At 41.6% G+C, this 24,646-nt stretch overlaps 1 protein-coding gene across 15 annotated transcripts in view; it reads right to left on the bottom strand.

Annotated features, from left to right (window-relative positions):
• USP40 (ubiquitin specific peptidase 40) overlaps window positions 1–13,959 on the bottom strand; it is an 80,650-nt gene extending 66,691 nt beyond the window's left edge. For 12 of the 15 annotated variants that reach the window (XR_011487961.1, XR_002313938.2, XM_070468434.1 and 9 more), the window contains exons 1-7: window positions 13,877–13,959; window positions 12,363–12,580; window positions 9,167–9,234; window positions 7,930–8,043; window positions 5,151–5,315; window positions 3,292–3,438; window positions 914–1,057 (exon numbers count right to left, since the gene is read on the bottom strand). Coding sequence is in view for 13 of the 15 variants with exons in the window: in XM_070468434.1 (XP_070324535.1) it covers window positions 914–1,057; window positions 3,292–3,438; window positions 5,151–5,315; window positions 7,930–8,043; window positions 9,167–9,234; window positions 12,363–12,561 (837 nt within the window). In the remaining 2 variants the exon portion in view is untranslated. Of the gene's footprint in view, window positions 1–913; window positions 1,058–3,291; window positions 3,439–5,150; window positions 5,316–7,929; window positions 8,044–9,166; window positions 9,235–12,362; window positions 12,581–13,390; window positions 13,689–13,876 lie in introns of those variants that run through there. The other 3 variants (XM_070468432.1, XM_070468437.1, XM_070468441.1) reach the window with 3 other exon arrangements.
• Window positions 13,960–24,646: the final 10,687 nt, after the last annotated feature.

The raw sequence follows: 24,646 nt of genomic DNA, 5'->3' as shown, positions 1-24,646 counted from the left end.
GAAAAGCATCAGTCTCATCACTCTAATCTTGGCAAGTATAGCAATGGCACAGAAAACATTTTTAAACAGCTTATAAAGTAGGCTGATGATGTAATTAATTTGTTTTTAAACTTTCTTTTCCCCAAAGTCTTAAGGATTACAAATTCTACACTAGTGACATTTCAATTTCTCATTCGCTTTCTAAATGTGCAATTCATTTTTGCATCTAAAGTAAACTAGATCCAAATAGGAACATACTACTGAATGGTAATTTTTCCTATTGCAGGGTGTTTTCTAATTCTATTCTTAAACTTTCATTTCAAAGATTTTTCAAGGAGAGTTTAGGGGGGGAAAAAAAACTAGAAATAAATCCCTACTTGGACATTAAAAAGGACTTTAATAAACTAGTGGTTCTCAACCAGGAGCAATTTTACCCACCTTTCCTCTCCTCAGGAGACACAGACATGTGGCAAAGTCTGAAGACTCGTCTGTCACTTCTGGGCACAGAAGCAGGAGATGCTACTGACACCTACTAGGCAGAGGCCAGGGATATCACTTAACATCCTAAAATACATGGCACACCCCACACAACAGAGAACTATGCAACTCTAAGCGTTATGGGGGCTTCCCAGGTGGTGCACTGGTAAAGAATCCAGCTGCCAACGCAGGCGACACAAAAGATACTGGTTTGATCCCTGGATCAGGAGGATCCCCTGGAGGAGGGCATGGCAACCCACTCCAGTATTCTTGCCTGGCAAACTCCACGGACAGAGGATCCTGGCAGGCTAGTCTTTGGGACCACAGCGTTGGCCACGACTGAGCAACTGAGCACACAGGTTTAAACAGTGCCAAGGCTGAGAGGCTGCACGCTAAGCAAACTGCAAACCAGGCCAACACGGGAGAAGAAAGAATTTCAAAATAGAATAGTTCAAACCTGTTCACAAAAAGGCTTGAGATTGATCCGGAGAGGGAATGTGTAACAACTTGTTTCCTTGTATCGTTCACACTTCACAAAATCAAAATTAAATCTTAATAACGAAATTGTAAGAAAGGGAGGCAGCTTACGTAGTTTGGCCGACTGTCAAAAGAAAAAAAATTTAAATTTTAAAAACTGAATTATATAAAAGAATAATGCTTCTTAAGGTATAAAAAGGTAACTTATGACACAGTTTTAAGAGAAATATGTCCTTAAGTCACATAACTAATCATTGTGGATTCAACAGAGCTCTTGACATAAACTCATCTATTTTATGGCGCTAAAAGTTGACATCGCTCACTTATGCTTACACCTAAAAATTTACAATGCACTTATATGTTTTAATGCTGCTATCCTTAATAAAATTAAAGCTACGTGATGAGGGTGCTTCCTCCCAAACAGTGCTTCTTTCCTCCCCGAGCCCGGACCTTTCACCTTTCCCCTCGGTCACTATCTCAACTTTACACAGCTCTTATTTACTAAAGAGCTAGAGCTCTTTCACCTTCGACCTAGGGACTGTTTCAATTGATCTGAATCCTTTAAATTATATGAAAATGGTATGTATATTTGTGTGTATTCTGGGGAGAAGATCCACAGCTTTCATTAGACTTTCAAAAGGACTCTAACTTCCCAAACACTGAGATCCATTGACTGGGGTTTTATAGTTACTGTCCTTAAAAGCAGATAGTAAAATATTTTTTATTTTAATGTCTTGCTTTAAAACAAAACAATAAATTGAGTTGCTTTTTAAAGGCATGAGCTTTTCCCAAATTCTTTATTAATGGCAATGTAAGGGGGCAAAAAAAATCCTTCCTCATATATAAAATTATCCATAATCATAAATATCTAACATTCCTAAAAATATATAAGACAGCAATTCTAGAAATCTAGTGGGTGAAAAAGAAATTAAATGAAAAAGCAGCAATCTAACAACATGGCAGATATTCACACGAGCTCAAAAAAATGCGTCTAAAAAATGTGAGTAACTCAACTATAATGTAGTGAGGAAAGAAAGACTGCCCAGAACAACCAAGCCGAACCTTAGAATACAGTAAATCTAATGCAACTAGAAGGCAACTTTAAAAATATCAAAATAAAAAAATTTTCACTGAAAATGAATTAAACCAATGACATAAAAGGTGCATACAAGAATTACTTTTGTTTGGCAAAAGGTTCTTATTTTACTAATGTGCAAATTAGGTTCAACCAAAACTAAGCATGTGTTTGTCTTTCCATGATGCTCCATCCTCTGAATTTTATATTTATTTTATTAGGTTGTAGTTGTAACACCAAGGAGGAAATACAAAATAAGTAAGCAAAAAATAAGCCTTTCTCTTTGGGTTTATAAAAGGGCAAAGGCTAGATGGAAATAAACATTAAACAATATAAAACTGTTTTCAAATCCTGGTTTCAGATCCCACTGTGAAAGCTACAGGCATGGAGTTTATTGTTTTTATCACATTTTCACCTACAATCTCCAGGATCCAAATCAATACCGTGTGCTGTCTAAATCAACCCTCATTTTCTTTGTTGGAAAATTCAATATTGTCACCTCTAGGAATAGTGCTATCACTCTGTCTTAACAGAATAACTGCAAAGATACAACTTTGGTGTTAGTTCTTTAGGTCAGGGCTCAATAACCACTGGTTCAACTGAGTTCAAGGTTATCAGGTTAATGAATAGCCTGTCATATCATCCACAAGCAGTGGAAGAGTTCCTACTACAGGTAATAATAGCAGCTGAGTTGATGCCACGTTACAAAATAAATCAGTTGCTTAAATCTTGTTTTCTTTTTCTTCTATATTTTGCTTTGTTGTATGAAGAAAAACCCTGACGTACTCTGTCAAGTTAGGTACTTTCAATGGGGGGAGAAGGAAAGGCCATATTAGATTTGTTAGCATCAAGGAAGATATCTATCAACATATATATCAATATTGTACAACAGCTGCATATGGAAAAAATAAATCTGTTTTCATAGTGGCAGACCAAAAACCTGAAAGCTTCCTAGTTGGCAGAAAAAAAAAATATTGCCTTCTTCATAATAGTAACTTCCAAAGGAACAAAAAAAAAGGTTTATTTAAGAAACACTGAGTCACAAATAAATTTTTCCTGGGAGAGATAGAAGCTGAGTGAACTGGGAGGTTGAAAGCTTAAAAAATACTGTTAAAAAAACCTTAAAATACAAAGGTATATACAGTGTAAGGAAATGTCTTTTCAATCCTTAATACTGACTAAAAGCTTCATGCGCGTCTCATACAAGGTGACCTCACGTGACAGGTGTCCCTGCTCCGAGCGCCACACGCACACCCTCAGAAGGGGCGGGGGTCTGTCTCTACCTTTGCTGCTTTAACCAGCCTGTCGCAGTGTCCACAGCGGTATAAGTTGTCACAGTCAAAAACCTCCTCCTCTACATACATGTTCCAGAGCGCGTCTTCCAAACCTGATACATTTTTAACTGCTACTGTTAGATCTAGGAAGTCTTCCTGAAATACATATGAATATAATATTGAAAATACAATTCCACAGAGGTTCACAAACAGATCACCAACTCAAACATACACTGGGAATAATCATACATATACTTTTTTCTAAAACACATATATCTTTTCTATATATGAAGGCACAGATATGGTGAGATTCATAACAATAAATTATTCTTTCTCAACCAAATTATAACTCAGCTTAAAATATATCAGGAGCCAATTTATGAGTTCACTGGAGATACAATAAAACCTATTTTTATCAGGAGATAAACCACTGAACTCACGAATTGAGAAGAGTGTATGTGCAGTTCATTAGTACTATGTTAATCTCCAAGCAGGCACAGCAAGGCCATGGTTGGACTCTCTATTGTAAACTCTGTTTCCCCCTCTTCTGTTAGGGTTAGTTTAAGAAAAATAATTATTTTGAGCCTGGACACAAAGGTATTTTCATGAAAACTAAGAGGAGGATATTTTCTAAAATGTGAGTCTACTAATTCTACTAAAATTACCTTTGAATTACAATGTATTTCCAATATTAAACAGACACAATTTGACAAGTTGAAAGCACATTTATAATTTTGCATGTGTGTTTGTGCAATAGCATTACCTTGAGGGATTATGGGGATCGTAAAATAGCACTAGTTAATTAGTTTATGGTGGAATTCTAAAGCAGTAAGACTAACATTCCTACATGGTTTACAAGATAGATACATGAAAAGTTAATGCCTAATTTATAATGTGCCTTCATGTACATTATGTTTTAAAATTACTTTGTGAATCATTACATTATAGTGGTCAATCATATAGTAACCCACATACCCATAACATCTTAATATTTCCAAACGGGCTGGCCAAATCTTCTATTATGATACACAATAAGGACTCAAAAGTCTTTTTTATGCCCAATACTTTCATTAGAAAATATAGAAAATATATATATATATACACATATATATACTTCAAAAAGGCAATTAATGCAACGTTTAGCAAATGGCATTTAATTTTTTACTCATACAAACATATAAACTTTCTATAATTCTTGCCATAAGAAAAGAAGGCTTTTATTAAAGGACATGGCTCAGTGATGAAATCATTTGTTATATAAGATATGTAGTGCAAGCAGTGATTATTAAATTTACATAAGCAAATTTCTATCTAGATAAAATGGACAATCTGTTATGACAAATAATTGAAGGTTATACCAGTTTAAACAGGATTATGATAGCTTTTTATATATAATATTTAAACATAAGCACACACATACAAATGAGCTTTCTGAGGGACATCAATAAACTAAATCCAATATTTAATTACAGATTTAATTGTTAACTTACACATCCCTCAGTGTTCTCTGTTTTTATTACCTAAGTGACTTACTTTATGATATTCCAACCACTGACCCATGACTATATTGGCTCTTCTCATGATGCCACAGGTCCCTACCGTAAATATTCCCCAAATCTACTTTCTAAATATTAGAGCACTAAATAGAAGATTTAAGCTATATCTTAAGATATCTACTTCTTTCAGTTTACATGGAGAAATCTGGATTATAAACTTATAATCTGGGAGCATCTAGAGTACAAGAAAAAAAGTGATAGCTATTTACAGTAATAAGCATGTTAATCCTCACATGGTACAGATCACAGATTTAATTACATGACTTATAATTTATGATTTAACTTATTACTAAAATACTCTTGCATATTCACCTGCTTTTCACTGACATTCTTACATTCTTTACAAACAATCTGGTTAACAATGGTTCCGTGATATAGACGGTTGATGAGGTCATGGCCGGAGGTTCCAACTAAAGAAGTTTCCAAAGCACTAAAGAGAATTCGATTCAGTTCCTGCACATCATGTTGCCTCATTTCCTATAAAACAGGTAACTTTTAAATGTAATTTTGTGCTTCAGAATTTTAAAAACAGATTTTTTAAGTGATATTAGTTAAAAAACACAAGACTTATTTAGAAATCCAAAGGCAAGCCTCCATCAAATGTAAGGATGACTAAGCTAAATAAGCCGAGAGCAGGTTAAGAGATCACCAACAGTTCTCACTTTTACTACAAAATGAAAAAGCAGACAGATGGTGTTCAGTGAGTACATATAACTCACGTCACCTGAGAACAGGAAAGTGCATCTGTTCAGCAGGAAACCATGCACATGGCCATGCCAGAGGAGAGGAGAGGAAGGAAGAGAACAGGCAGAGAAGTCAGGCAGCATCTGCACAGAGAAATCGCAGATCAGAGGGACAGGTAAACACTGAATCATCGTTTGAGAAGAACTAGAGCTTACTGCTTTGACGTGTAGACCAACAAAGCAAGACTAACACACTGCTATGGAGAAAAATCCTGATGGAATCTGGCTTAACCTGCAGATCAATTTGAAAGCCACCGAGAAATCATTGTTGTATGAAACTGTGTGTGAAGAGGCTGAGAACCATTTATAAATCCAAAGTCAGGGGCACCAACACACAGCAGTGGAGGAAGCAAGGAAGAACCAGCACAGGAGCCCGAGAAGAGCCAGGGAGGGGAGAGGCAGGACAGGGAGGTCACGGAACATCGGCAGGCTGGGGAGCGCCACTACTGAGGGCTGTGGGGAGTGGAGCAGCGCCTCCTGGGCTGGGCACACGGCCGCCGTGAGTGACTGTGACCGCAAGGGTAGAAAGGAGGGAGAGGAGCAAATGGAGGGTGCAGAGGACAGGGGTGAGAAGATGACTGTGAAGCTGTTTCATGGGAAGAGAAGCTGATAAAGGGATGAAAGCTGGAAAAAGATGTGGGGCTTCTGACACACAAAGACACTAGGTGATATAAACTTCTCCAATATCACTGGCTCTGATGGGACAGAAAGTTTGCGGAAGTTTTCAAGCTCTGTTTCTGAACAATCTTAAGTTTGGCAAAGGAGACCTCTCTACCACTGCAGGTCAGTCTGACAGGGTTTCCTACAAGATTTTATTTAGAAATCAATCAGGTTTTCACAGCTTTAAGAAGGATGAAGCCAACAAGAGGAAGCTCTTTATCTAAACAAAGAGAAATCCATCAACTGATGACTAGGTTAAAAGAAGCCAAAACACTGAGGCATATCCATCTGATAGAATATTATCTGGTAATAAAAAGAAATGAAGTGCTGAAACATACTACAACACGAATGAATTTTGAAAAATTTACGTGAAAGATGCTAGCTACAAAAGTTCACATATTATATGAAACTATTTCTGTGAAGTGTCCAAGTTCACATATTATATGAAACTATTTCTGTGAAGTGTCCAGAAGAGGCAAATCCGCAGAGAGAGAGAGGAGAAAAATGGTGGCCAGGGACTCAGGGAAAGGGCATGCAGGTCCGAGGAGGAATTACTAATGGGTACGTGGTTTCTTTTGGTGGTGAAAAAATGTCCTAAAGTTGACTATAGTGATGCTTGTACAACTCTGAATATACTAAAAAACCACTGAACTGTACCCTTTCAAACAGTGACTCTTAGGGCATGTGAATTATATCTCAATAATTTAAGACACGACAATACCTTTAAAACAAGGACAGGAAAAGGAATTCACCCTAAGCACCTGCCCTACACCAGAAACATAACATACACTCTTCAGGGAATGTATTATACCCTATTTAACTTCCAAGCCCAAACCTGACTTCTTCAACCACATAGCATCATCCAGCTAATTAGTGAAGCAAGAGTTCACAGTTTATTTCTGAAGGCAACATAACCTTATTCTGATCATTGCCTCTTTAAATTCTGTGGTGGTCTCCCACATCTTCGTCTCTGCAAGAATACATCTATGCCATAAAAAACTACAGAACTGATTTTAATTTTGTACAGTGAACAGCTCATCAGTATTGACAACGTGTATCTTCACTTAGTGCTGACAAAGGTTTAGTGTTTGCATACAGTGAAATATCCTTTAGGAGTGCAATTAAAATAAAAAAAAAAAAAAAAAAAACAGGAGGAAGTCCATACACACAGGAGGATACTAGAAGAAAATGAAGCGAGACAGGAGAAAGGCAGGACAGGGAAAATGAAAAGACCTGCCAAGAATGGTTTCACTGTTTTGCTTGAAGAAAATGTTCAAAATTGGAATACCCAGATTCAAACACATAAAGGCAGATATATTAACTGCCAGTCAGCTTTTTAAGTTGATAAGTGGTTTGCTATAAAAATGGCAATTTTCCATTATCATAACAGGTATTACATCTCAACTACACTACACAAAGGGTAGAAATCATAAAAACCAGCGCTTATCAACATTCCTCCCTGTATCCACAACCCCTTTCCCCAATCCCAAATGACATCCATTCATAAAATCCTGGGTAACAGCAAATGACTAAAATGTATTTCTGGCTTGTAATTGTGTAGTATTAGAAGTAAGTATTTAAACAATATCCTGAGACCATAAGATAAAATTAAAGGAAGCTAGATAACATTAAGCCAGTGTTCACTCTTTATTGCTGGTAATATTTCCCTGGAAAGCTGACCTTCGTACCTCATCGCTGGTCCACCCAAAGCTGTCAGTGAGGTCGGCTGTGGATGCAGCTTCCTGGTCTAAGAGCAGAAGCTGTGCAAACAACCGCTGTAACTGCAAAGGTATGATTCGGACCTGAATGAGAAACAAACGTGCTCCTAGATGAAATCTTTTAAATGTTGGCTGGGCCTTTTTAAAAGAACTGTATACTAGTGTTCTCCTATCTCCTAGCCGATTTAGTTCACTCAGGAGAAAATTTACAAATACTGTGAAGGAAGAACACATTTATTTTTCTTTGAAAATTCTAATTCAATACAATTCTTAGCTACCTGGAACTCTCTACCTTGGCATAGTACAGAGTAATATTAAAACCCAAACCGGCCCTAATAAACCACCCAATTAATCACAGATTGACAGGAACTTCAGTCTCCAACAATTCATCCTTTCTCCAAAACAGCTCAGATACAGGCATACTCCCTATGAAGAACTTTCCAGCCACAAAAATCTCACAGGGCGGGCTGCACCCTGCCCTTGCTTTCTTCCTGCCAGTACCACACCCGTTCTGCCCCTGTGGTGTGGGCTGGGGCACTGAGAATGCTGCTCAGAGCCTGCTCTGAAGACTGGACTTAAGTATCTCAAGTGAGAATTTGCCAGAAACTTTATGGCCATTTTGCATCGTCATAACCTTTTTTTATACCCAACAAAAGTCTGATCTGCAACAGACTGAGAAAAGAAAGCAAAAAAACAGACTCTTTGCCATACATGGAGTTTGAGAGACACTGGGCTATTCATGAAACTCTTACTAATATAAGTACAGACTGTAGTCTGGGGGTGATAAATTTCTGAATGATATTTAAGCAAGGAAGGAACATGATTAGATATGCACTTATAGTAAGCCAATTCCTCAGTTTATCTCCAGAATACCAAACTGAGAGACCACTGGTCTATATTTTTCTTCTTGCTACATGTAACTGCATTAAGTGGGTTTTTTGCTAAGCTACTGTGGATGATTTGCAAATGTCTCCTTAGTGGAAAGTGAGGCTGTCTATAAAACAGCAGCAGCATTACAACTGCAAAAGCAATTATCTGGAAGGGAAATTCCCTTACAGTAAGGTACAGGGCAAGGTGCTCTCTAAAATAAAGATCATAATTTGGTAATGAATAAAATTACTGATTTCTATGAACAAGGAACTTAATTCTTTCCTTAAAATATCTCCTTACTATTTCAAAAATCCCCTGTAAATCATGGATTTAATACCTTTGCATCAGGTTTATCCTTGTCCTCTAAGGAACCAAGCTCTTCCGGGCCAAGAGAGAATAAAGCTTCTAAACAAAAAAGTAGAATCAAGAAATATAAATGACATTATTTCATTTTTGAAAACTGTTTAGAAAGCCAAGGCCACCAGTAAGTAAAAATCAGCTAAAGATTCAGAAGTAAGATTACGACAATATTTATATCCCTACACCACACATTTTGCTTTCTGGTAACTTTACTTTTGGGCTTCCCTGCTGGCTCAGTGGTAAAGAATCTGCCTGCCAATGCAGGAAATGCAGGTTCGATCCCTGGGTCAGGAAGATTCCCTGGAGAAGGAAATGGCAACCCACTACAGTATTCTTGCCTGGGAAATCCCATGGACAGAGGAGCCTGTAGGCTATAGTCCATGGGGCTGAAAAGGAGTCAGACAGGACTTAGTGACTAAACAACAGCAACATTACTTCTAACCACTGACTATAAGTGGAAGCTAAGGTTTCAATACAAGAGAGCAGTAAAAGGAAAATCATACAATTAAAAACCCTGCAACATCATAAATCTTTGGTGGCTTCCAGGTGCCTATGGCAATGGGTTCCAAAGGCCACATGAGTAGAATTAGGAAATATGTAATAGGGTTACAACATTTACAAGCAACAAGTGAGGCTGCCAACCACTCTTTCATAAGAAGGAGCACCTTTAACTCTGAGATCATGCGTTTCTCTTTTTTGGTATGAAAAAACCTTTTCTGCGTCATGGGTAATAGCAGATGGTAGTGAGCTTACCTAGAAAAGAAAAGTTGGTAATCCACTCCTGGTCTCCAGAATTTTTTTTTAATTCAGTGTTTAGGAATGTCACCCAATGGGGCACATCTGAATCATTTGGGAAGTCTGTATTCAGATAGGAACTCCTACTCTCCTACTATATCAGAGGAGACTACTTGAGGGAGAAGGGATGGAACAGATTTGTCTTGCACTGAAAACCACTACTGCCTTACTAATTACTGTTACATTCTTCCTGAGTTCCCAGCAGGCATTGGGGGAAAAAAAATACATGAAGGTTGTATACACAAAGGTTAAATCATAAAAACCATAGAGAGACTTTTACAATCATCTCCTACTATTCCCAGCTACACTGACCTGGGAGTGCGGGGAACCAAAGTTAGTTCTGCTCGTTTAAAAAGGATTCCAAAAAGTTCCCCTCCATTCTGTCAGTCCTTACCCTTTTGCAAATTACGCTTCCCCATCAATGAGCATCAGGATTCGTGCTAAGCCTTACAAGTGCACAAGGCACATTAACGTGTCAACCCATGTGCTTGGCCAGCCACCTGCTTTGCTAAAGAGGGCCTGGGGTTTTCAGTCCTATCCTTGCTTAGTGGTACTCTCAGCGACCTGCCTGCCTTCCAAAACAACCACCTTTCTCAGTCTTTTTGGATTATTTGTGGAAGTATTTTGGTTTTTATATTTTTATTGAGTATAGTTTATTTATATACAACTGTACAACAGCTCGACAATGTTGTGTTAGTTTCTGCAGTACATCAAAGTTAACCAATTATATAGTCTCTTTTAAAGGCTAATTTTCTACTTCAAGTTGTTCTTTTAATTTCAATTATCCTAAAACTTAGGAAAGATTTAACCTCTCTAAGAATCTACTTATTCATCCTGCAAACTTTTAGTAGTGGAATTACTGAATGCATTGGGGGGGGATATTCTGATGGAGTGGATGGAGTCCAAGATGAGAAGCTACACTCTTAAATCCCAAATTCAATTCAAACCATTATAAGGCCCTAGGAAGGGGTGGATGATAATTATACACTAAATCTCTGCAGGCAGGAAGTCTTTTTAAGCTTTGAAACAGCAAAAAATGTCACAAAACTTTGCTACATTTAGTAGTGGTGGGAAGGTGGTGAGATAGTGAATAAAAGCCAGGATGTCTATTCTCAGAATACGGAGACATGTGAGGAGCTGAGCTACAGTCATGGAGATTTGTAGCTGAGGACCCTCCAAGGCCATGTGAAGGTAGAACGTTAGCACCAAAATCAAGGGAACTGACTGACATCCCTGCAGAGGAAACTAGTTGGCAAAGAAGGGATTTGGGGACAAACATGTGGAGAAAAACAGGGGCAAGGAATCAAGGGTCCAAGGAGGTAAGGTAGCTTCCTGTAGATGGTTTCTAGGAGATTCCCCCTAGATTCTTAAAGTAAATCTGTTAATTGAGCTATTTTGACTGGGTTTCTATTCCTTGCACATGGTCTGTTATCTAACACCCTGTATCTCTGGAATTCAGAATTTCCAGATTTTAGAAAGTTATTATGAAAAAGGGTTATATATGTTAACATTACATCCCCAGGAGGGTGTGGGACTAATAGTATCTATTAACCAATATTAACCTTCATATTCCTGTAACAAATGTATGACCCACGTGAGATAATTAAGACTAGAAACAGTATCACATCAGGTCAAGGTCTGAGGCCAAACAGGTTCAGATTATTAGATCACGTTGTTAGAATTTTCTGGATTTCAGAATTGCATATAAATGACTATAGTTTGTATGAATTAATATGACAACACCTCTCCACTCCAAAGAGAAGCATATAACTGCATTGGGTAACTCTGGTTTAAGTGTTTATTACTTTGAGAAGATAAAAAAATACAAATACTGAAACAATAATGAAGACTGGCCCTCATGACAAAACTGTCTTTACGTTGTATTTTAAATTACGCTAGTCAGTCTCTTAAGTCAGGTCCAACTCTCTCCTAACCCCAGGGGCTGTAGCCCCCCAGGCTCCTCTGCCCATGAGACTTCTCAGGCAAAAATACTGGAATGAGTTGCCATTTCCTTCTCTAGGGGCTCTTCCCCACCCAGGGATCAAACCTTCGTCTCCTGCACTGGGAGGCAGATTCTCTACGACTGAGCCACCAGGGAAGCCCCATATTCTAAATTACAGGAAGGAGTTACAAAAGAAATACATTGCTTAATTTTTAGTTTGTTACTGAACATTACTGTGATCATACAGAAAATATTCATAATTTAAGCTTCACATTTCTCTGCAGAGAATTATCAATTTATGTCCCTCACAGGAACAGTTAACACATACTGTGGAATACACATTTAAAATAATTCATCTACTTGTGATTCTGCATGATTAATTACATGTAGAGATTTGGGTACATATTACTAGCCAAATGCATGTAACATATCATACCTCTGAATTCAGGTGTGAAATGAAGAGTCTGAAGAAGGGAATTGAGGTAACAGGTTCCACCCTGATTTCTGATTCCACTTAAATTGGTGAATTCTCTAGGAGCAGGTGGCTCCAAAGCTTTGGTCTTTAATTTCTTCCCTTTTCCATAATGATTATTTGACACACTGGAATAATCTTCTTCAAATAGGTCCCCAAACATTGTGAAACTAAATACTACCCTTAAAAAAAATATGACATGTTATATAAGTGTCTTTATTTTTAAAACAGAATTTCCCCACATCTCCCCCTTGGGAGTATTTTAAGTTGATCCTTAAGAAGTCTGGGCTTCTCCTTCAGTGGTAGCAAATGAAATCCCAGGTAAGGCAGTTAACCTTGTGCCAGGTGTTTATACTCCAGTGAATAATCTGGTCATATTTTGTAACCCCTCTACATATGCTGATTCTTTCCACTGTCCAATACCCTTTATGCATCGTTCTCACTAAAGAATAAATTCTTATAAGCTAAAAAACAAGAAGAAGTCTGGACTTTGCAGGCAGCAAGACTTGAATTTTTTTCATCCCTGTTCCACACTACCTGTGTGACCTTGGGCGAGTTCCTTAACCTGCATTCCATGTAAAAATGGGATACCAACTGTCATGCAGGGTCATTTTTAAAAAACCAAGCAATGAAAGAGACGCATTTAGTTTACAGGGTTTAGCCCATAATAAATGACAGCTTTTTTTTTCTTTAAGCCATACTGATATCACTAATGAAAAAAGAAAAAAAAAAAACCCATCAATACACCTAATCCGCTGAGGTGGCAAAGTCAATCCTAGATTCTGAGCCTTGACAAGAGCCTGGGGACTGTGAATCACTTCCCCAAATCTCTGCTTCTCACACTCCTTGCACCAGATTGTGACAGCTAAAAAAGTTAAACAGAACAAATTAATCCGTACAGGAATTTAATACCGGCCCCAAAGGTGGAGAGCCCGGAGTTTCACTGGTGGAAAAAAAATTGCCATTTAAGTCGTCGGGCCTCAAAGTCTTACAATATTTATCCAGTGATCTCGATATTAGCTCCTGGGACGTCAAGCATCAGCTCAAGGTCTCCCTCACATCGGTTGTGGAGAAGGGTTCTTTGGGAGATGAGAAACGCAAAGGGCCTAGCCCAGTTCCTAAGTGACAGGAAACGCTGAAATAAAATTATTTTCCTTTTCAATCCGTTCCTCAGAAAAAAGCACAAAAAAATGGAACGTGAAAGTGTGGCCTCGAGCGCGTGGTCTGGATTCTGGTCTCCCCCACGCCACGGCCGAGGCCAGGCCCTCAAGTCCTTTCAAGCCACCACGGTGCCTACGGGTGCGAGAAGGAAGAGGTCCCCGCAGCGGGGAACCGCAGACCCCCCACGCCAGGAGGACGCCGCCTCTCGGGGCCGGCCCGAGCAGCCTCTCGCCTAGCCCGCCTCAGGCCGTGCTGCCCATACAGTCCCTACGCCCGCCTCGTCCCTCCCGAGAACCCCGGCCGCCGACCCCACTTACAGCCTAAAGCCCAGACCCCCGCCCCGGACAAAACTCGAAGCGAAAGAACGCGCCGCAACAGGGCGCCGCCATGATTGCGTATGCAGCTTTCCCGCCGCTCCGTGCGTGAGCTATTTATGGAACGCGCGGACTACTTCTCCCAGGATGCCCTGCGGGACCGCTGTCCCGCCGCGCAGGATCTCATGGATAATGTAGTTCTTTTGCTCCGAGATTTCGGACATCTGATATGGTGGACGGTGTTCGCTTCTAGTCTACTGGCAGGTTCGCGGGTTGGCTGGATCAGGCGGCCACTCATTCATTCAGTTTTTTAAAGTTTGTGTTTATTGCTGTTCGCAACTCATATTAGTTAGAGAATACAAAGATCGCTTGTCTTTTGGCTTGGCTAATGGCAGGTTACTTCAACCTTGGAAATATTTGTGTAGAGCTTCAAGGGTGCCGTATACTTTCAAAGACATTTTACAAGTGTATCTCCAGTGAAAAGTGTTCCACATAACTTTGATCCTTTATAACGTCCTCAGTATTTGTTTTGTCTGCACCAACTCTCATACCCAAGAAAAGAAAGAGGAAAGTGTTAGTTGCTCCGTCTTGTCCAACTTTTGTGTCGGACTAAGCCTGCCTATGGACTGCAGCCAGCCAGGCTCCTCTGTCCATAGGATTCTCCAGGCAAGAATACTGAAGTGGGTTGCCATTCCCCTCTCCAGGGGATCTTCCCAACCCAGGGATGGAACCCGGGTCTCCTGCATTGTGGGCTGATTCTTTACTTCTGAGCCACCAAGAAAGACCCTCATACCCAAAGGTACACTAAAAATAACTCAAAATCATGCTCTTTTGCCCGCTTGAGACGTTTGTTGGGCTCTTTGGGTAGTTTTTTTGGCGCTTCTGGCACCTCTCCTGTCCCATCCAGCTTCCATCCAAGAACGAATGAGGCAGATGGGAAGAAAATCATTTTGACTTAAGCTAAAGGTTTCAGAGATTGAGAACAGCAATAGTGATAGACAAAGTCAAAAGGCAGGAGTCAAAGTGAATGCCAGCCTGAGGGGTTTGTGTTTGGAACACAGGAGGGACAGTTCCGTGGTTGCAACGTTTAGGATTGTCGGGAGGGAAAGCACTGGAGGCAGGGGACCAGCCAGCAGGCTGAAGGTCTAGGTCAGGAAACCACGGTGGGAATTGTTGGTTTTCAGGATCTCATTTCTCTTGGCAGCCTCCTCTTTGTGACTCTCCTCCCTGGCTCTGAGGCACTCTATCCTGCCATTTCCCTTACTGCCTTTTGATCACTTCTTTGCCTTCTGTGCTTCAATTCCCTCTTCCTTAAATTTGAGTAAATATTCCTCAAATTTCCATTCTCAGATCAAGAATGAGCCCTGGAAGATTAGCTCCTGAGGATACAAGCTCACCCTTGTGCCCAGCTCTATCCCTGCCATCTCAACAGTGACTGGGTCAGTATAGGATCTCAATAGATATGCGTTAAATGAATGAATGGTTTATTAACACCATTGTTGTTCCCAGGTCTTGGAGCTATATTTGAAACTTCATCTTTTTCACATGAAGCAAATCACTTGTGACTCAGAGTATTGCCTGGGCAATGCTTGTTCCATGGTTCCCTCTCTTCCTGTCAGATACTTTATCATTAAGTCTCATCCACTTTAGGATGACAGCCTTTTAGGGTGGACTGACACTTTATCCAGCCCATCCTGCGAGTCACTATGAGATCTGTCTGAAACTCACCCCAAGCTTATGTTTCTTTACCGAGTAGGCTTTGATGATTCCTTGGTATCAACTGCAGAAACTCCTCCATGGTCCAAACACTCTTCATACTGTATTTCTTATGACTCAACTCTTTTCCAGTTAAAGTGCTTCCAAATATGCCATATGCCTTCATGCTTCTGTGACCTGAATCGTGTCCTCACTGCAAGGGACATCCACCCTCCCAGATCCTTATCACTCTGTTCATTATAAAGTGAAAAGTGAAAGTGAAAGTTGCTCAGAGTCAGTCTTGTCTGACTCTTTGCGACTGTGTGGACTATACAGTCTATGGAATTCTCCAGGCTAGAACACTGGAGAGGGTAACCTTTCTCTTCTCCAGGGAATCTTCCCAACCCAGAGATCGAACCCAGGTCTTCCTCATTGCAGGAGGATTCTTTATCAGCTGAGCTACTGGGAAATCCCTCCTTCATTATAAGTCCATCACAAACTCTAAATCATCCATCTGAAATTTCCATCTTAAAATTTTCAGAGCTCTCTAAACAACGTATGACCTTCTCTTTCATCCAGGCTTCAGGATGATATGCTCCTCTCTTGTAACCCATGTCTCTAACAAAGCCAGATACGCTCTTTCTGTCAGTATCTCCAAGACGGAGATTGAACCCAATCTGCCCTGTAGCCCCTGCAGCAGTCCACACTAAGAATATTAGTTGCATTTTCATTAATAACACTAACATATGGAGATCAAACCAGTCAATCCTAAAGGAGGAAATCAACCCTGAATATTCATTGGAAGGACTGATGCTGAAGCTGAACCTCCAATACTTTGGCCACCTGATGCAAAGAGGCGACTCATTGAAAAAGACCCTGATGCTGGGAAAGATTGAAGGCAGGAGGAGAATGGGATGACAGAGGATGAGATGATTGGATGCCATCACCGACTCAATGGACATGAGTTTGAGCAAGCTCTGGGAGATAGTGAAGGACATGGAAGCCTGGCATGCTTCCATGTAGTCCATGGGGTCACAAAGAGTCAGACACGACTTAGCGACTGAACAACAACCTGACTTTTTAGTTTATGGTGAAAATTTAAATCTTTTATTTGCTCAACAGAGAATTGAAGTTGGGTCTTTAAAGCCGTTGACTAGACTCTGGGCCATGAAAGTTTCACCCAAGTGTTTTCAGCATGTAGAGTGCTGCTCAAGGAAGATTAATGATGCTTTTTAAAAGTGTGAGCATTTATTCTGTGCCAGGTAGGTGCAGAGAGTTTTCAAACACTATCTCATTTAATTCTCATAACACTCCCACGAGATGGGTAGTGATGTCATTCCCATTTTAAAATAAGGAAACTGAGGTACACAGAGGTAAATAATTTCTGCAAAGTGACACAGCATGTAAGTCTCAAACCAAGACTTGAACCCTGGTGATCTGGCTGTAGGAGCTGTGCCACTGATCCTATAGCAGTGAAAAGGATAAAAAGAGTAATGAATTTTTCTTTTTTTTCTTTCCCTTTCCTGAGAACAAAGAAGACTAAAAGAACCTTGAGCAGACCTGATTATTCCTAGTTTTTACTTTAAGTGTTCCTAATTTATAATCGGCAAATAATTTGCTTTCCTCCAAACTACATCGTGCACTTACTACCCTCTAACTCCATGCTAAATACATCCTGTCCTTCACGATGCTGTCTTCAGACCACCCTTGGTAGCTTTTTGCATTCTAGAAAGGAGGTTGCAGTGCGATAAACCAGAAGCAAACAGACCCAATTACCTGTCAGGGCTCCCTGACAGCAGTTATGACTGTTTTTGAGAAAATGCAAAAGGAAGAATTCTATTAACATACGATCCCCCAGATTCCTCATGGCGGGCCACAGTTCTTGGGGCACTAAACTGCCATGTTTCCCCCTCCGTCAGCTGAGGGAGGGACCCGGGTGAGAGAAGATGAGGAGTTTTTAGTCCATGGATTGGGGACCACCAGGTTGTGTTGTGTGTGTTCAGTAGCAAAGTTGTGTCTGACTCTGTGACTCCCTGGACTGCAGCACACCAGGCTTCCTTCTCCTTCACTATCTCCTGGAGTTTGCTCAAACTCATGTCCATTGAGTCGGTGATGCCATCTCATTCTCTGTCACCCCCTTCTCCTTTTGCCTTCAATCTTTCCCAGCATCAGGGTCTTTTCCAATGAGTTGGCTTTTCCCATCAGGTAGCCACAGTATAGGAGCTTCCAATGAGTATTCAGGGTTGATTTCCTTTAGGATTGACTGGTTTGATCTCCTTGCAGTCCAAGGGACTCTCAAGAGTTTTCCCCAGCACCACAGTTTGAAAGGTTAGCTGACCTTAACCCTCTCACCCTAAGGTTCCTGATTCTGGGCCTGATGGAAGTTTCTCTTCTGCCGTCCACTTTCCCCTTGGTGCTGCCCACGTACTTTGTGAGCAGGGCCTGCTGATGCAGGCATCACACCCAGAGGCCTATTCCAGCAAGAAGTCCCCCAGAGATCCCAGAGATGTCTGGGGACTCACTTCTGAAAGCGTTAATTGTTTGGGGCCAACTATTCTGAGGCTCATGGTTACTTCTGCACATTCTTTGGGGTTTTTGCCACAAATGGTTGGAGGGAGGGGAAAAAAACCAGGACCCTGGCCTGAAAAACTTGCAGTTTTATTTATCAGTATTCTTTGTTTCCCTGTGTATGCTGTGTTACTTAATATATTTACTATATTGATCTCTACCCAATACTAGCCAGAGTTTTTCATACTGAAGGCTATGTCTTATTAGTGAGTTATAAAATCTATTCAGAAAAGGTTGTAATCAGCATTTAAAAAGAGAGAGAACAGACTCCCCCGGTGATCCAGCGGTTAAGAATCTGACTGCCACTAGAGGCGACGTGGGTTTGATCCCTGGTCCAGGAAGATTCCACATGCCCCAGAGCTACTGGAGCAGCTATCCTGGGAGCCACAGCTATAGAACCTGCCTGAAAGCTGCACCTAGTTTGGTCTGTGCACCTAAGGCCTATGCTCCAAAACAAGAGAAGCCACATCTGCAAGAAGCCCTCACCCGGCAATGAAGAGTAACCCCCACTTGCTGCCACCAGAGAAAGGCCACATGCAGCCATGTATTAATTAATTTTTAAAAAGAGAAATGTAAAAGAGACAGGATTGGATGGGATTAAAAAAAATCAGAGTAGTAAGAATGAAGGTTGTTATGTTGAACTTTTGTTTCTGATACACAGATGCCCAATTGTGTAGAGTAGTTCTCCCTTATCTAGGGGGTATATGTTCCAAGATCCCCAGTGGATGCCTAACGCCTTAGATAGTATGGGACCCTAAACGATGTTATTTCCTCTGCGTACATATCTATGATAAAGTTTATTTATAAATGAGGCACAGTTAGAGAATATCCAAATTGTCAGCATCACTAACTACTCTTGCACTTTGGAGCCATTATTACATAAGGGTTATTTGAAAACAAACACTGTGGGACAACAGTGGTGTATCTGATAACCCAAACTGGCTGCTAAGTGACTAATAGGCAGGTAGTATGTACATGTATGTACAGCATGGATTCTCTGACCAAACAGATGATTTACCTCCTGGGCAGGACAGAGTGGGATGGTACAAGATTTCATCACACTGCTCAGATTGGCGTGCAATTGAAAAGAGCAATTGTTTATTTCTGGAATTTTCCATCTAATATTTTCAGACTGAAAACTCAGAAAGCAAACCCACAGATAAATGGGGACTTCTGTTCTGAGTTTCAGTGTTTGTGTAAAATATTGCTGAGGGTCCTGACCCAAGTTTTTTAAGAGTCACTGTCTTCAACCACCTATAATATAGACCATGCAGCAGCCTCTGCAGCACAGTCAAACTTTGCCCACAGTGGGCTCCAAGTAGGAAGGACAAGACTATTTCGGAGTACTAGAATAAGAGCGTAGAGCTTCTATTCATTTTAATTTCTTAATGCCTAACAGTTTTATTGAGGTAAATTGGCCCATGATAAAGTGCACAAACGTGGCACACAGAATTTGAGGAATCTGTGGGCTACAGTCTATGGGGTTGCAAAAGAATCAGATGTGACTTAGAGACTAAACCCACCACCACCACCACTAGCAGGCATACAGGAGAGGCTCAGGCAGCCAAAGTTTTTTATACTTACAGGTCCCAGAGACAAGGCCATGGCACCCCATGCAGGGCCATATGGAGAAGCACCAGGTTTGGTCAGGAGGCCATGGCCACTATTGCAGTTTTCGTGGAAAGACAAGACGGGGAAGGGCAAACAGGTTAGGACTGGCAAATCTGAATGATTTTTATAGGCTCTGTGGTACGGGGTGGTCTCTGGTTGCCTGGTCCCTGTTCCTAGGATGGTGAAGGCAGAGGAATAGTGCCATCTATGGCTCTGGATTGGTTAGTTTCCCCATATCAAAGGCATGCTCCCAACTGGGCCTTATGCTGTCTGAGAATTGATCAGCCCATGGAAGGGTAGTTTCTCCTCAGCCAGAAGGGTTTTCAAGATGTCCAAACATCATAATATACAGAAAATTAAAAATACAGGAAGCATTGTATGTAGATAGGGTAGGGCGTCCCCAGAAAGAGGGAACAAGGCATGGCTTTCTTGACATAAGAAAAGCCATTCTTGGCCTTAAGCCTGGCTACAGTGTTTGTCTCACTTGAACAGGTCTCAGTAATTAATGTGTGTGTTAGTTGCTTAGTCGTGTCTGACTCTTTGCAACCCCATGGGCTGTAGCCCACCAGGTTCTTCTGTCCACGAGATTCTTCAGGCAAGAATACTGGAGTGGGTTGCTGAAGGAAAGCTACACGGCTCAAAATAGCCTGGAGTAAAAACTCCCCTTCAGGTCCTCCCCACCATTCTATACAAAATAAAGAACTTTCTCCCCCGAAGAAAGGAATGGATATTAAGACTGGTTATGTTCAGCTCCCAGCCAATCTCAGTTTCTGACCGGTCTCAGGAATTCCTTGCCCCAGTTGTTGAAAGCTGCTGCTGCTGGTAAGTCACTTCAGTCGTGTCTGACTCTGTGCGACCCCATAGACAGCAGCCTGCTAGGCTCCCCCTTCCCTGGGTAAAAAGCTAACTAATCAAAAATAATCATGAGGAAAAATCAGTCAGTTCAGTTCAGTTCACTTGCTCAGTCGTGTCCGACTCTTTGCAACCCCATGAATCGCAGCACGCCAGGCCTCCCTGTCCATCACCAACTCCCGGAGTTTACCCAAACTCATGTCCATTGAGTCAGTGATGCCATCCAGCCATCTCATCCTCTGTCGTCCCCTTCTCCTCCTGCCCCCAATCCCTCCCAGGATCAGGGTTTTTTCCAATGAGTCAACTCTTCGCAAGAGGTGGCCATGGAGTTTCAGCTTCCCATCAGTCCTTCCAATGAACACCCAGGACTTATCTCCTTTAGGATGGACTGGTTGGATCTCCTTGCAGTCCAAGGGACTCTCAAGAGTCTTCTCCAACACCATAGTTCAAAGGCATCAATTTTTCCGTGCTCAGCTTTCCTCATAGTCCAACTCTCACATCCATACATGACCACTGGAAAAACCATAGCCTTGACCAGACGGACCTTTGTTGGCAAAGTAATGTCTCTGCTTTTTAATATGCTATCTAGGTTGGTCATAACTTTCCTTCCAAGGAGTAAGCTTCTTTTAATTTCATGGCTGCAATCACCATCTGCAATGACTTTGGAGCCCCCAAAAATAAAGTCTGACACTGTTTCCACTGTCTGAGGAAAAATAGAGCCCCTCAAAATGATGTATCTCCTCATATACCTGTTTTCTATATATATCTACTCTCTTCTTGACTTAGCACAGCAGTTCACTAATCTGACTGCTGCCCCTTCTCGCCTCACTAAAGATGATGTGTTCCTGTAAAGTGCCGGGCTCGTTCTTTTTCCGAACCTCGCCTTCTCTACTTCCCTTACCTTACATTTTTGGTGCCGAAACCTGGGAGGCTGAGGTTCCTTCTCATTCTCATTCTTCATGGCCAGCTCTTCGGAGCGTGGAAGCCTGCCGGGCTCACTTTCCCACCCGGGCTTTCACGACCTCCTCAAGAGGATGCCCTGCGCCTTCCTGAGCGGTACAAACCCTGTCTGTGTAAGGATTTTATTGGTTTTCCGTGTATCCTGAAGACTATTGGCCTCTCTCTCTTTCTCTCTCTTCCTCTTTTCTCTCCACTCTCTTTTTCGTGAGACCAACCCACTCCAGGACAGAGGCCTTTTGCCATTCGACCTCCCTCCATCCACCACGAATTCTCGCCTGACCCAGTAGCCCAGGTGAGCTCAGACGGTACTCTAGGGCGCCATAGACTATCGTCCTTTCTGGGCTCCCAGGGAACCCTCCGGCCTTTTTTCCTTTTTGTACATTCTCGACAAGGACACTTCTGTGCCAGACACGAGGGGACATGTGGGGACCTCTAACTCACTTATTCAAATAACTCGATCTCATCAAGCTCAGATGGCCACCTTGTCTCCAGGCCTTAGCTGCAACTACCTTCTTAATACCTGAAGCCCCAAAACTAACCCGAAACACTCCTTTAAATGTATGCTCTCCTCATTCCTTCAGAGATTTACTCTCATCAGGCTTTCCTTTCTCTGCTCGACTATAGATCCTCCACACAAACCTCCTCCACCCATCCCTTTCTTTCATGCCTTGTAAACCTCTTAATCCTGCTAGCTTACTCTCTGCACAAGATCCAGAAGTAGAACATCTATCTCATGACTGTGTTCAAACCTTAGATATGACACTTAATCCCTTTGAACATATAACCAATCAGCCCCTTTCTGACCCCAAAGTCCCATCCTGGTTCATAAGATGGCATCGCCCAAAAACAAACGTCATTTGGGGCTGGATATGCTATAGTTCAGAGACAGCCCGACAAAGTTAGCCCCCCCACCTCATCAAATCAGCCACACTCCCAGCTCACACATCCTTACAGCAGGCTGAACTGATAGCTCTTACACAAGCTTTGACCCTAACCAACGACCAGAAGGTAAACATTTACACTGACTCCAAATATGTTTATAACATATTACATTATAACCTTATAATCTGGAGGGAGAGGGGATTCCTGACTCAGAAGGGCATACCTATTCTCAATGCTTCCATTATTTCTGAACTCCTCCTTGCGGTTCAGCTACCAAAGCAAGCTGCTGTAATACATTGCGGGGGGCATCAGCGACATGGCTCTATCTCCTTTTATAACAATATAGCCGATCATGAAGCAAAGCGGCAGGCCGCCTCTGTTAGTCCTGTCTTTACTATAACCCAGATTGACGAGCCTAACATCCACACATTACTTTCATATTTACATTCCCTTTTTCACCCCTCTGCAAAAGTACTTAAGACTTTCCTTCAGAACTTTATTGAGCTGACTAAGGAAGATGTGACTTATTTAAATAATCTGACCCAAATTTGTACACTTGTCAGTGGACAAACCCTAATTCTAACCCCACCCCCCCCTCCTTTCCCCACCCACCAAATTCGCGGACATCTTCCCACACAAGACTGGCAGGTAGATTTTCACCCACAGGCCACCTGTAAAAAGGGTTAAATTCCTCCTAGTCTTCATAGATACATTTTCCGGATGGATTGACACTTTCCCCACTACTAACAAATGAGCCCCTACTGTGGCTCACCTTATTCTTGCTGAAATCCCTCCCAGGTTTGGACGTCTTTCTCCCTCCAGTCTGACAATGGGCCTGAGTTCTCATCCTAAATCACCCAAAGTATTGCACAAGCCCTTCAAATTCTTTGGAAGTTTCACATTCCTTACCACCCCACCCCACCCCCCCCCCCCCCCCCCCCCCTCCCCCGGTCCTCCGGTAAGGTTGAGAGAGCCAACCACGTCCTAAAAGAAACTCTGACCAAATTAACAATCGAACTTCATCAAGATTGGACTGAACTCCTCCCTTTAGCCCTCTTAAAGGTCCGGGCCTTACCAAAAAACCCTCTAAGTATCAATCAGTCCATTCGAGGCCATGTATGGGAGGCCCACAATACCTTTAGGATTCCCCTCCACCCATGACAGCCCCAAACTGTCATCCCACCTTCCTTTTCCCTTACTTGCCCAGATACAAGATGCCCTTTGGCAACATACGGAAAACCTACTCCCTCAACCACATCCCGATCTCCCATACCCATCCCTCCAAACAGGAGACAAAGTCTGTATGACAGTTCAGTCCCACTCAGGTCTAACCCCAAAATGGCAAGGACCCTATATGGTAATTCTGCTGACCCCTATCACTGCAGAATTAAAAGAAATCACCCCCTGTGTGCACATTACTCGACTAAAAAAGGTTATGCAGCCCAATGATGAGAATGCTTACCAGACTAATCCTTATCAAGTTTCTCACACATGTCCTACAACTCTAAAATTCTCATGGCTTCCACCGGCCCAAGCTGATGACAGATGAGCCTATTGGTTTCACGGCTACGATTATTTCTGGAACAACTCCTGGCAGATATCTGTGTCGAGAGACCTCAAGGATCCACATTCAAACACGTTGAAGATTACATCTTCACCCTGTGGCTGCAGGGAACCTTTTAGGACTTTTACCCTTTTGAAGTCCAATTCTTTTCCATAATAGTCTATCTTATAGTCACTTCCCTAAATGTTGGTAAACATCTTCTTATCTTCTTTCTTTCCTCTGACCCAAGAACTCTTTCAAAACCCTAACCTTAGCTATCTATTCCGGACCCTTAATTTAACCCATACTCTCCTCAATGATTTCTAACCTACAACTGGCTGAAGACTCCTGGATATGTCTGGGAGATATGTCTGGAATCTCTGGGAGATTCAGCCCATCCCACATCCATCCTTGATTGGACCGTTGGTAACATATCCATACGCCACTCATACTGTGGGGAGCATTTATTCATCTCATATCTTAAATATCTTCACACTAATGATCAAATCTGGAATTCGGACAAACTCTTAGAATCTTTACTCACTGACCTTCCCTCCTACAACAGAAAACCTCTAATAGGAGGCACTATCGCCAAGAGTAACACTAATACAACCAACTCTTTTTTGCATATTTAGAAACTCCCCAAACGGTTCATACGACCA

The sequence above is a fragment of the Odocoileus virginianus genome, chromosome 5, assembly GCF_023699985.2.
Source record: "Odocoileus virginianus isolate 20LAN1187 ecotype Illinois chromosome 5, Ovbor_1.2, whole genome shotgun sequence".
In the NCBI taxonomy this organism is placed as follows: domain Eukaryota; kingdom Metazoa; phylum Chordata; class Mammalia; order Artiodactyla; family Cervidae; genus Odocoileus; species Odocoileus virginianus.
Note: the sequence above shows the minus strand (reverse complement) of the source record. Positions and strands in the feature narration are given on the sequence as shown.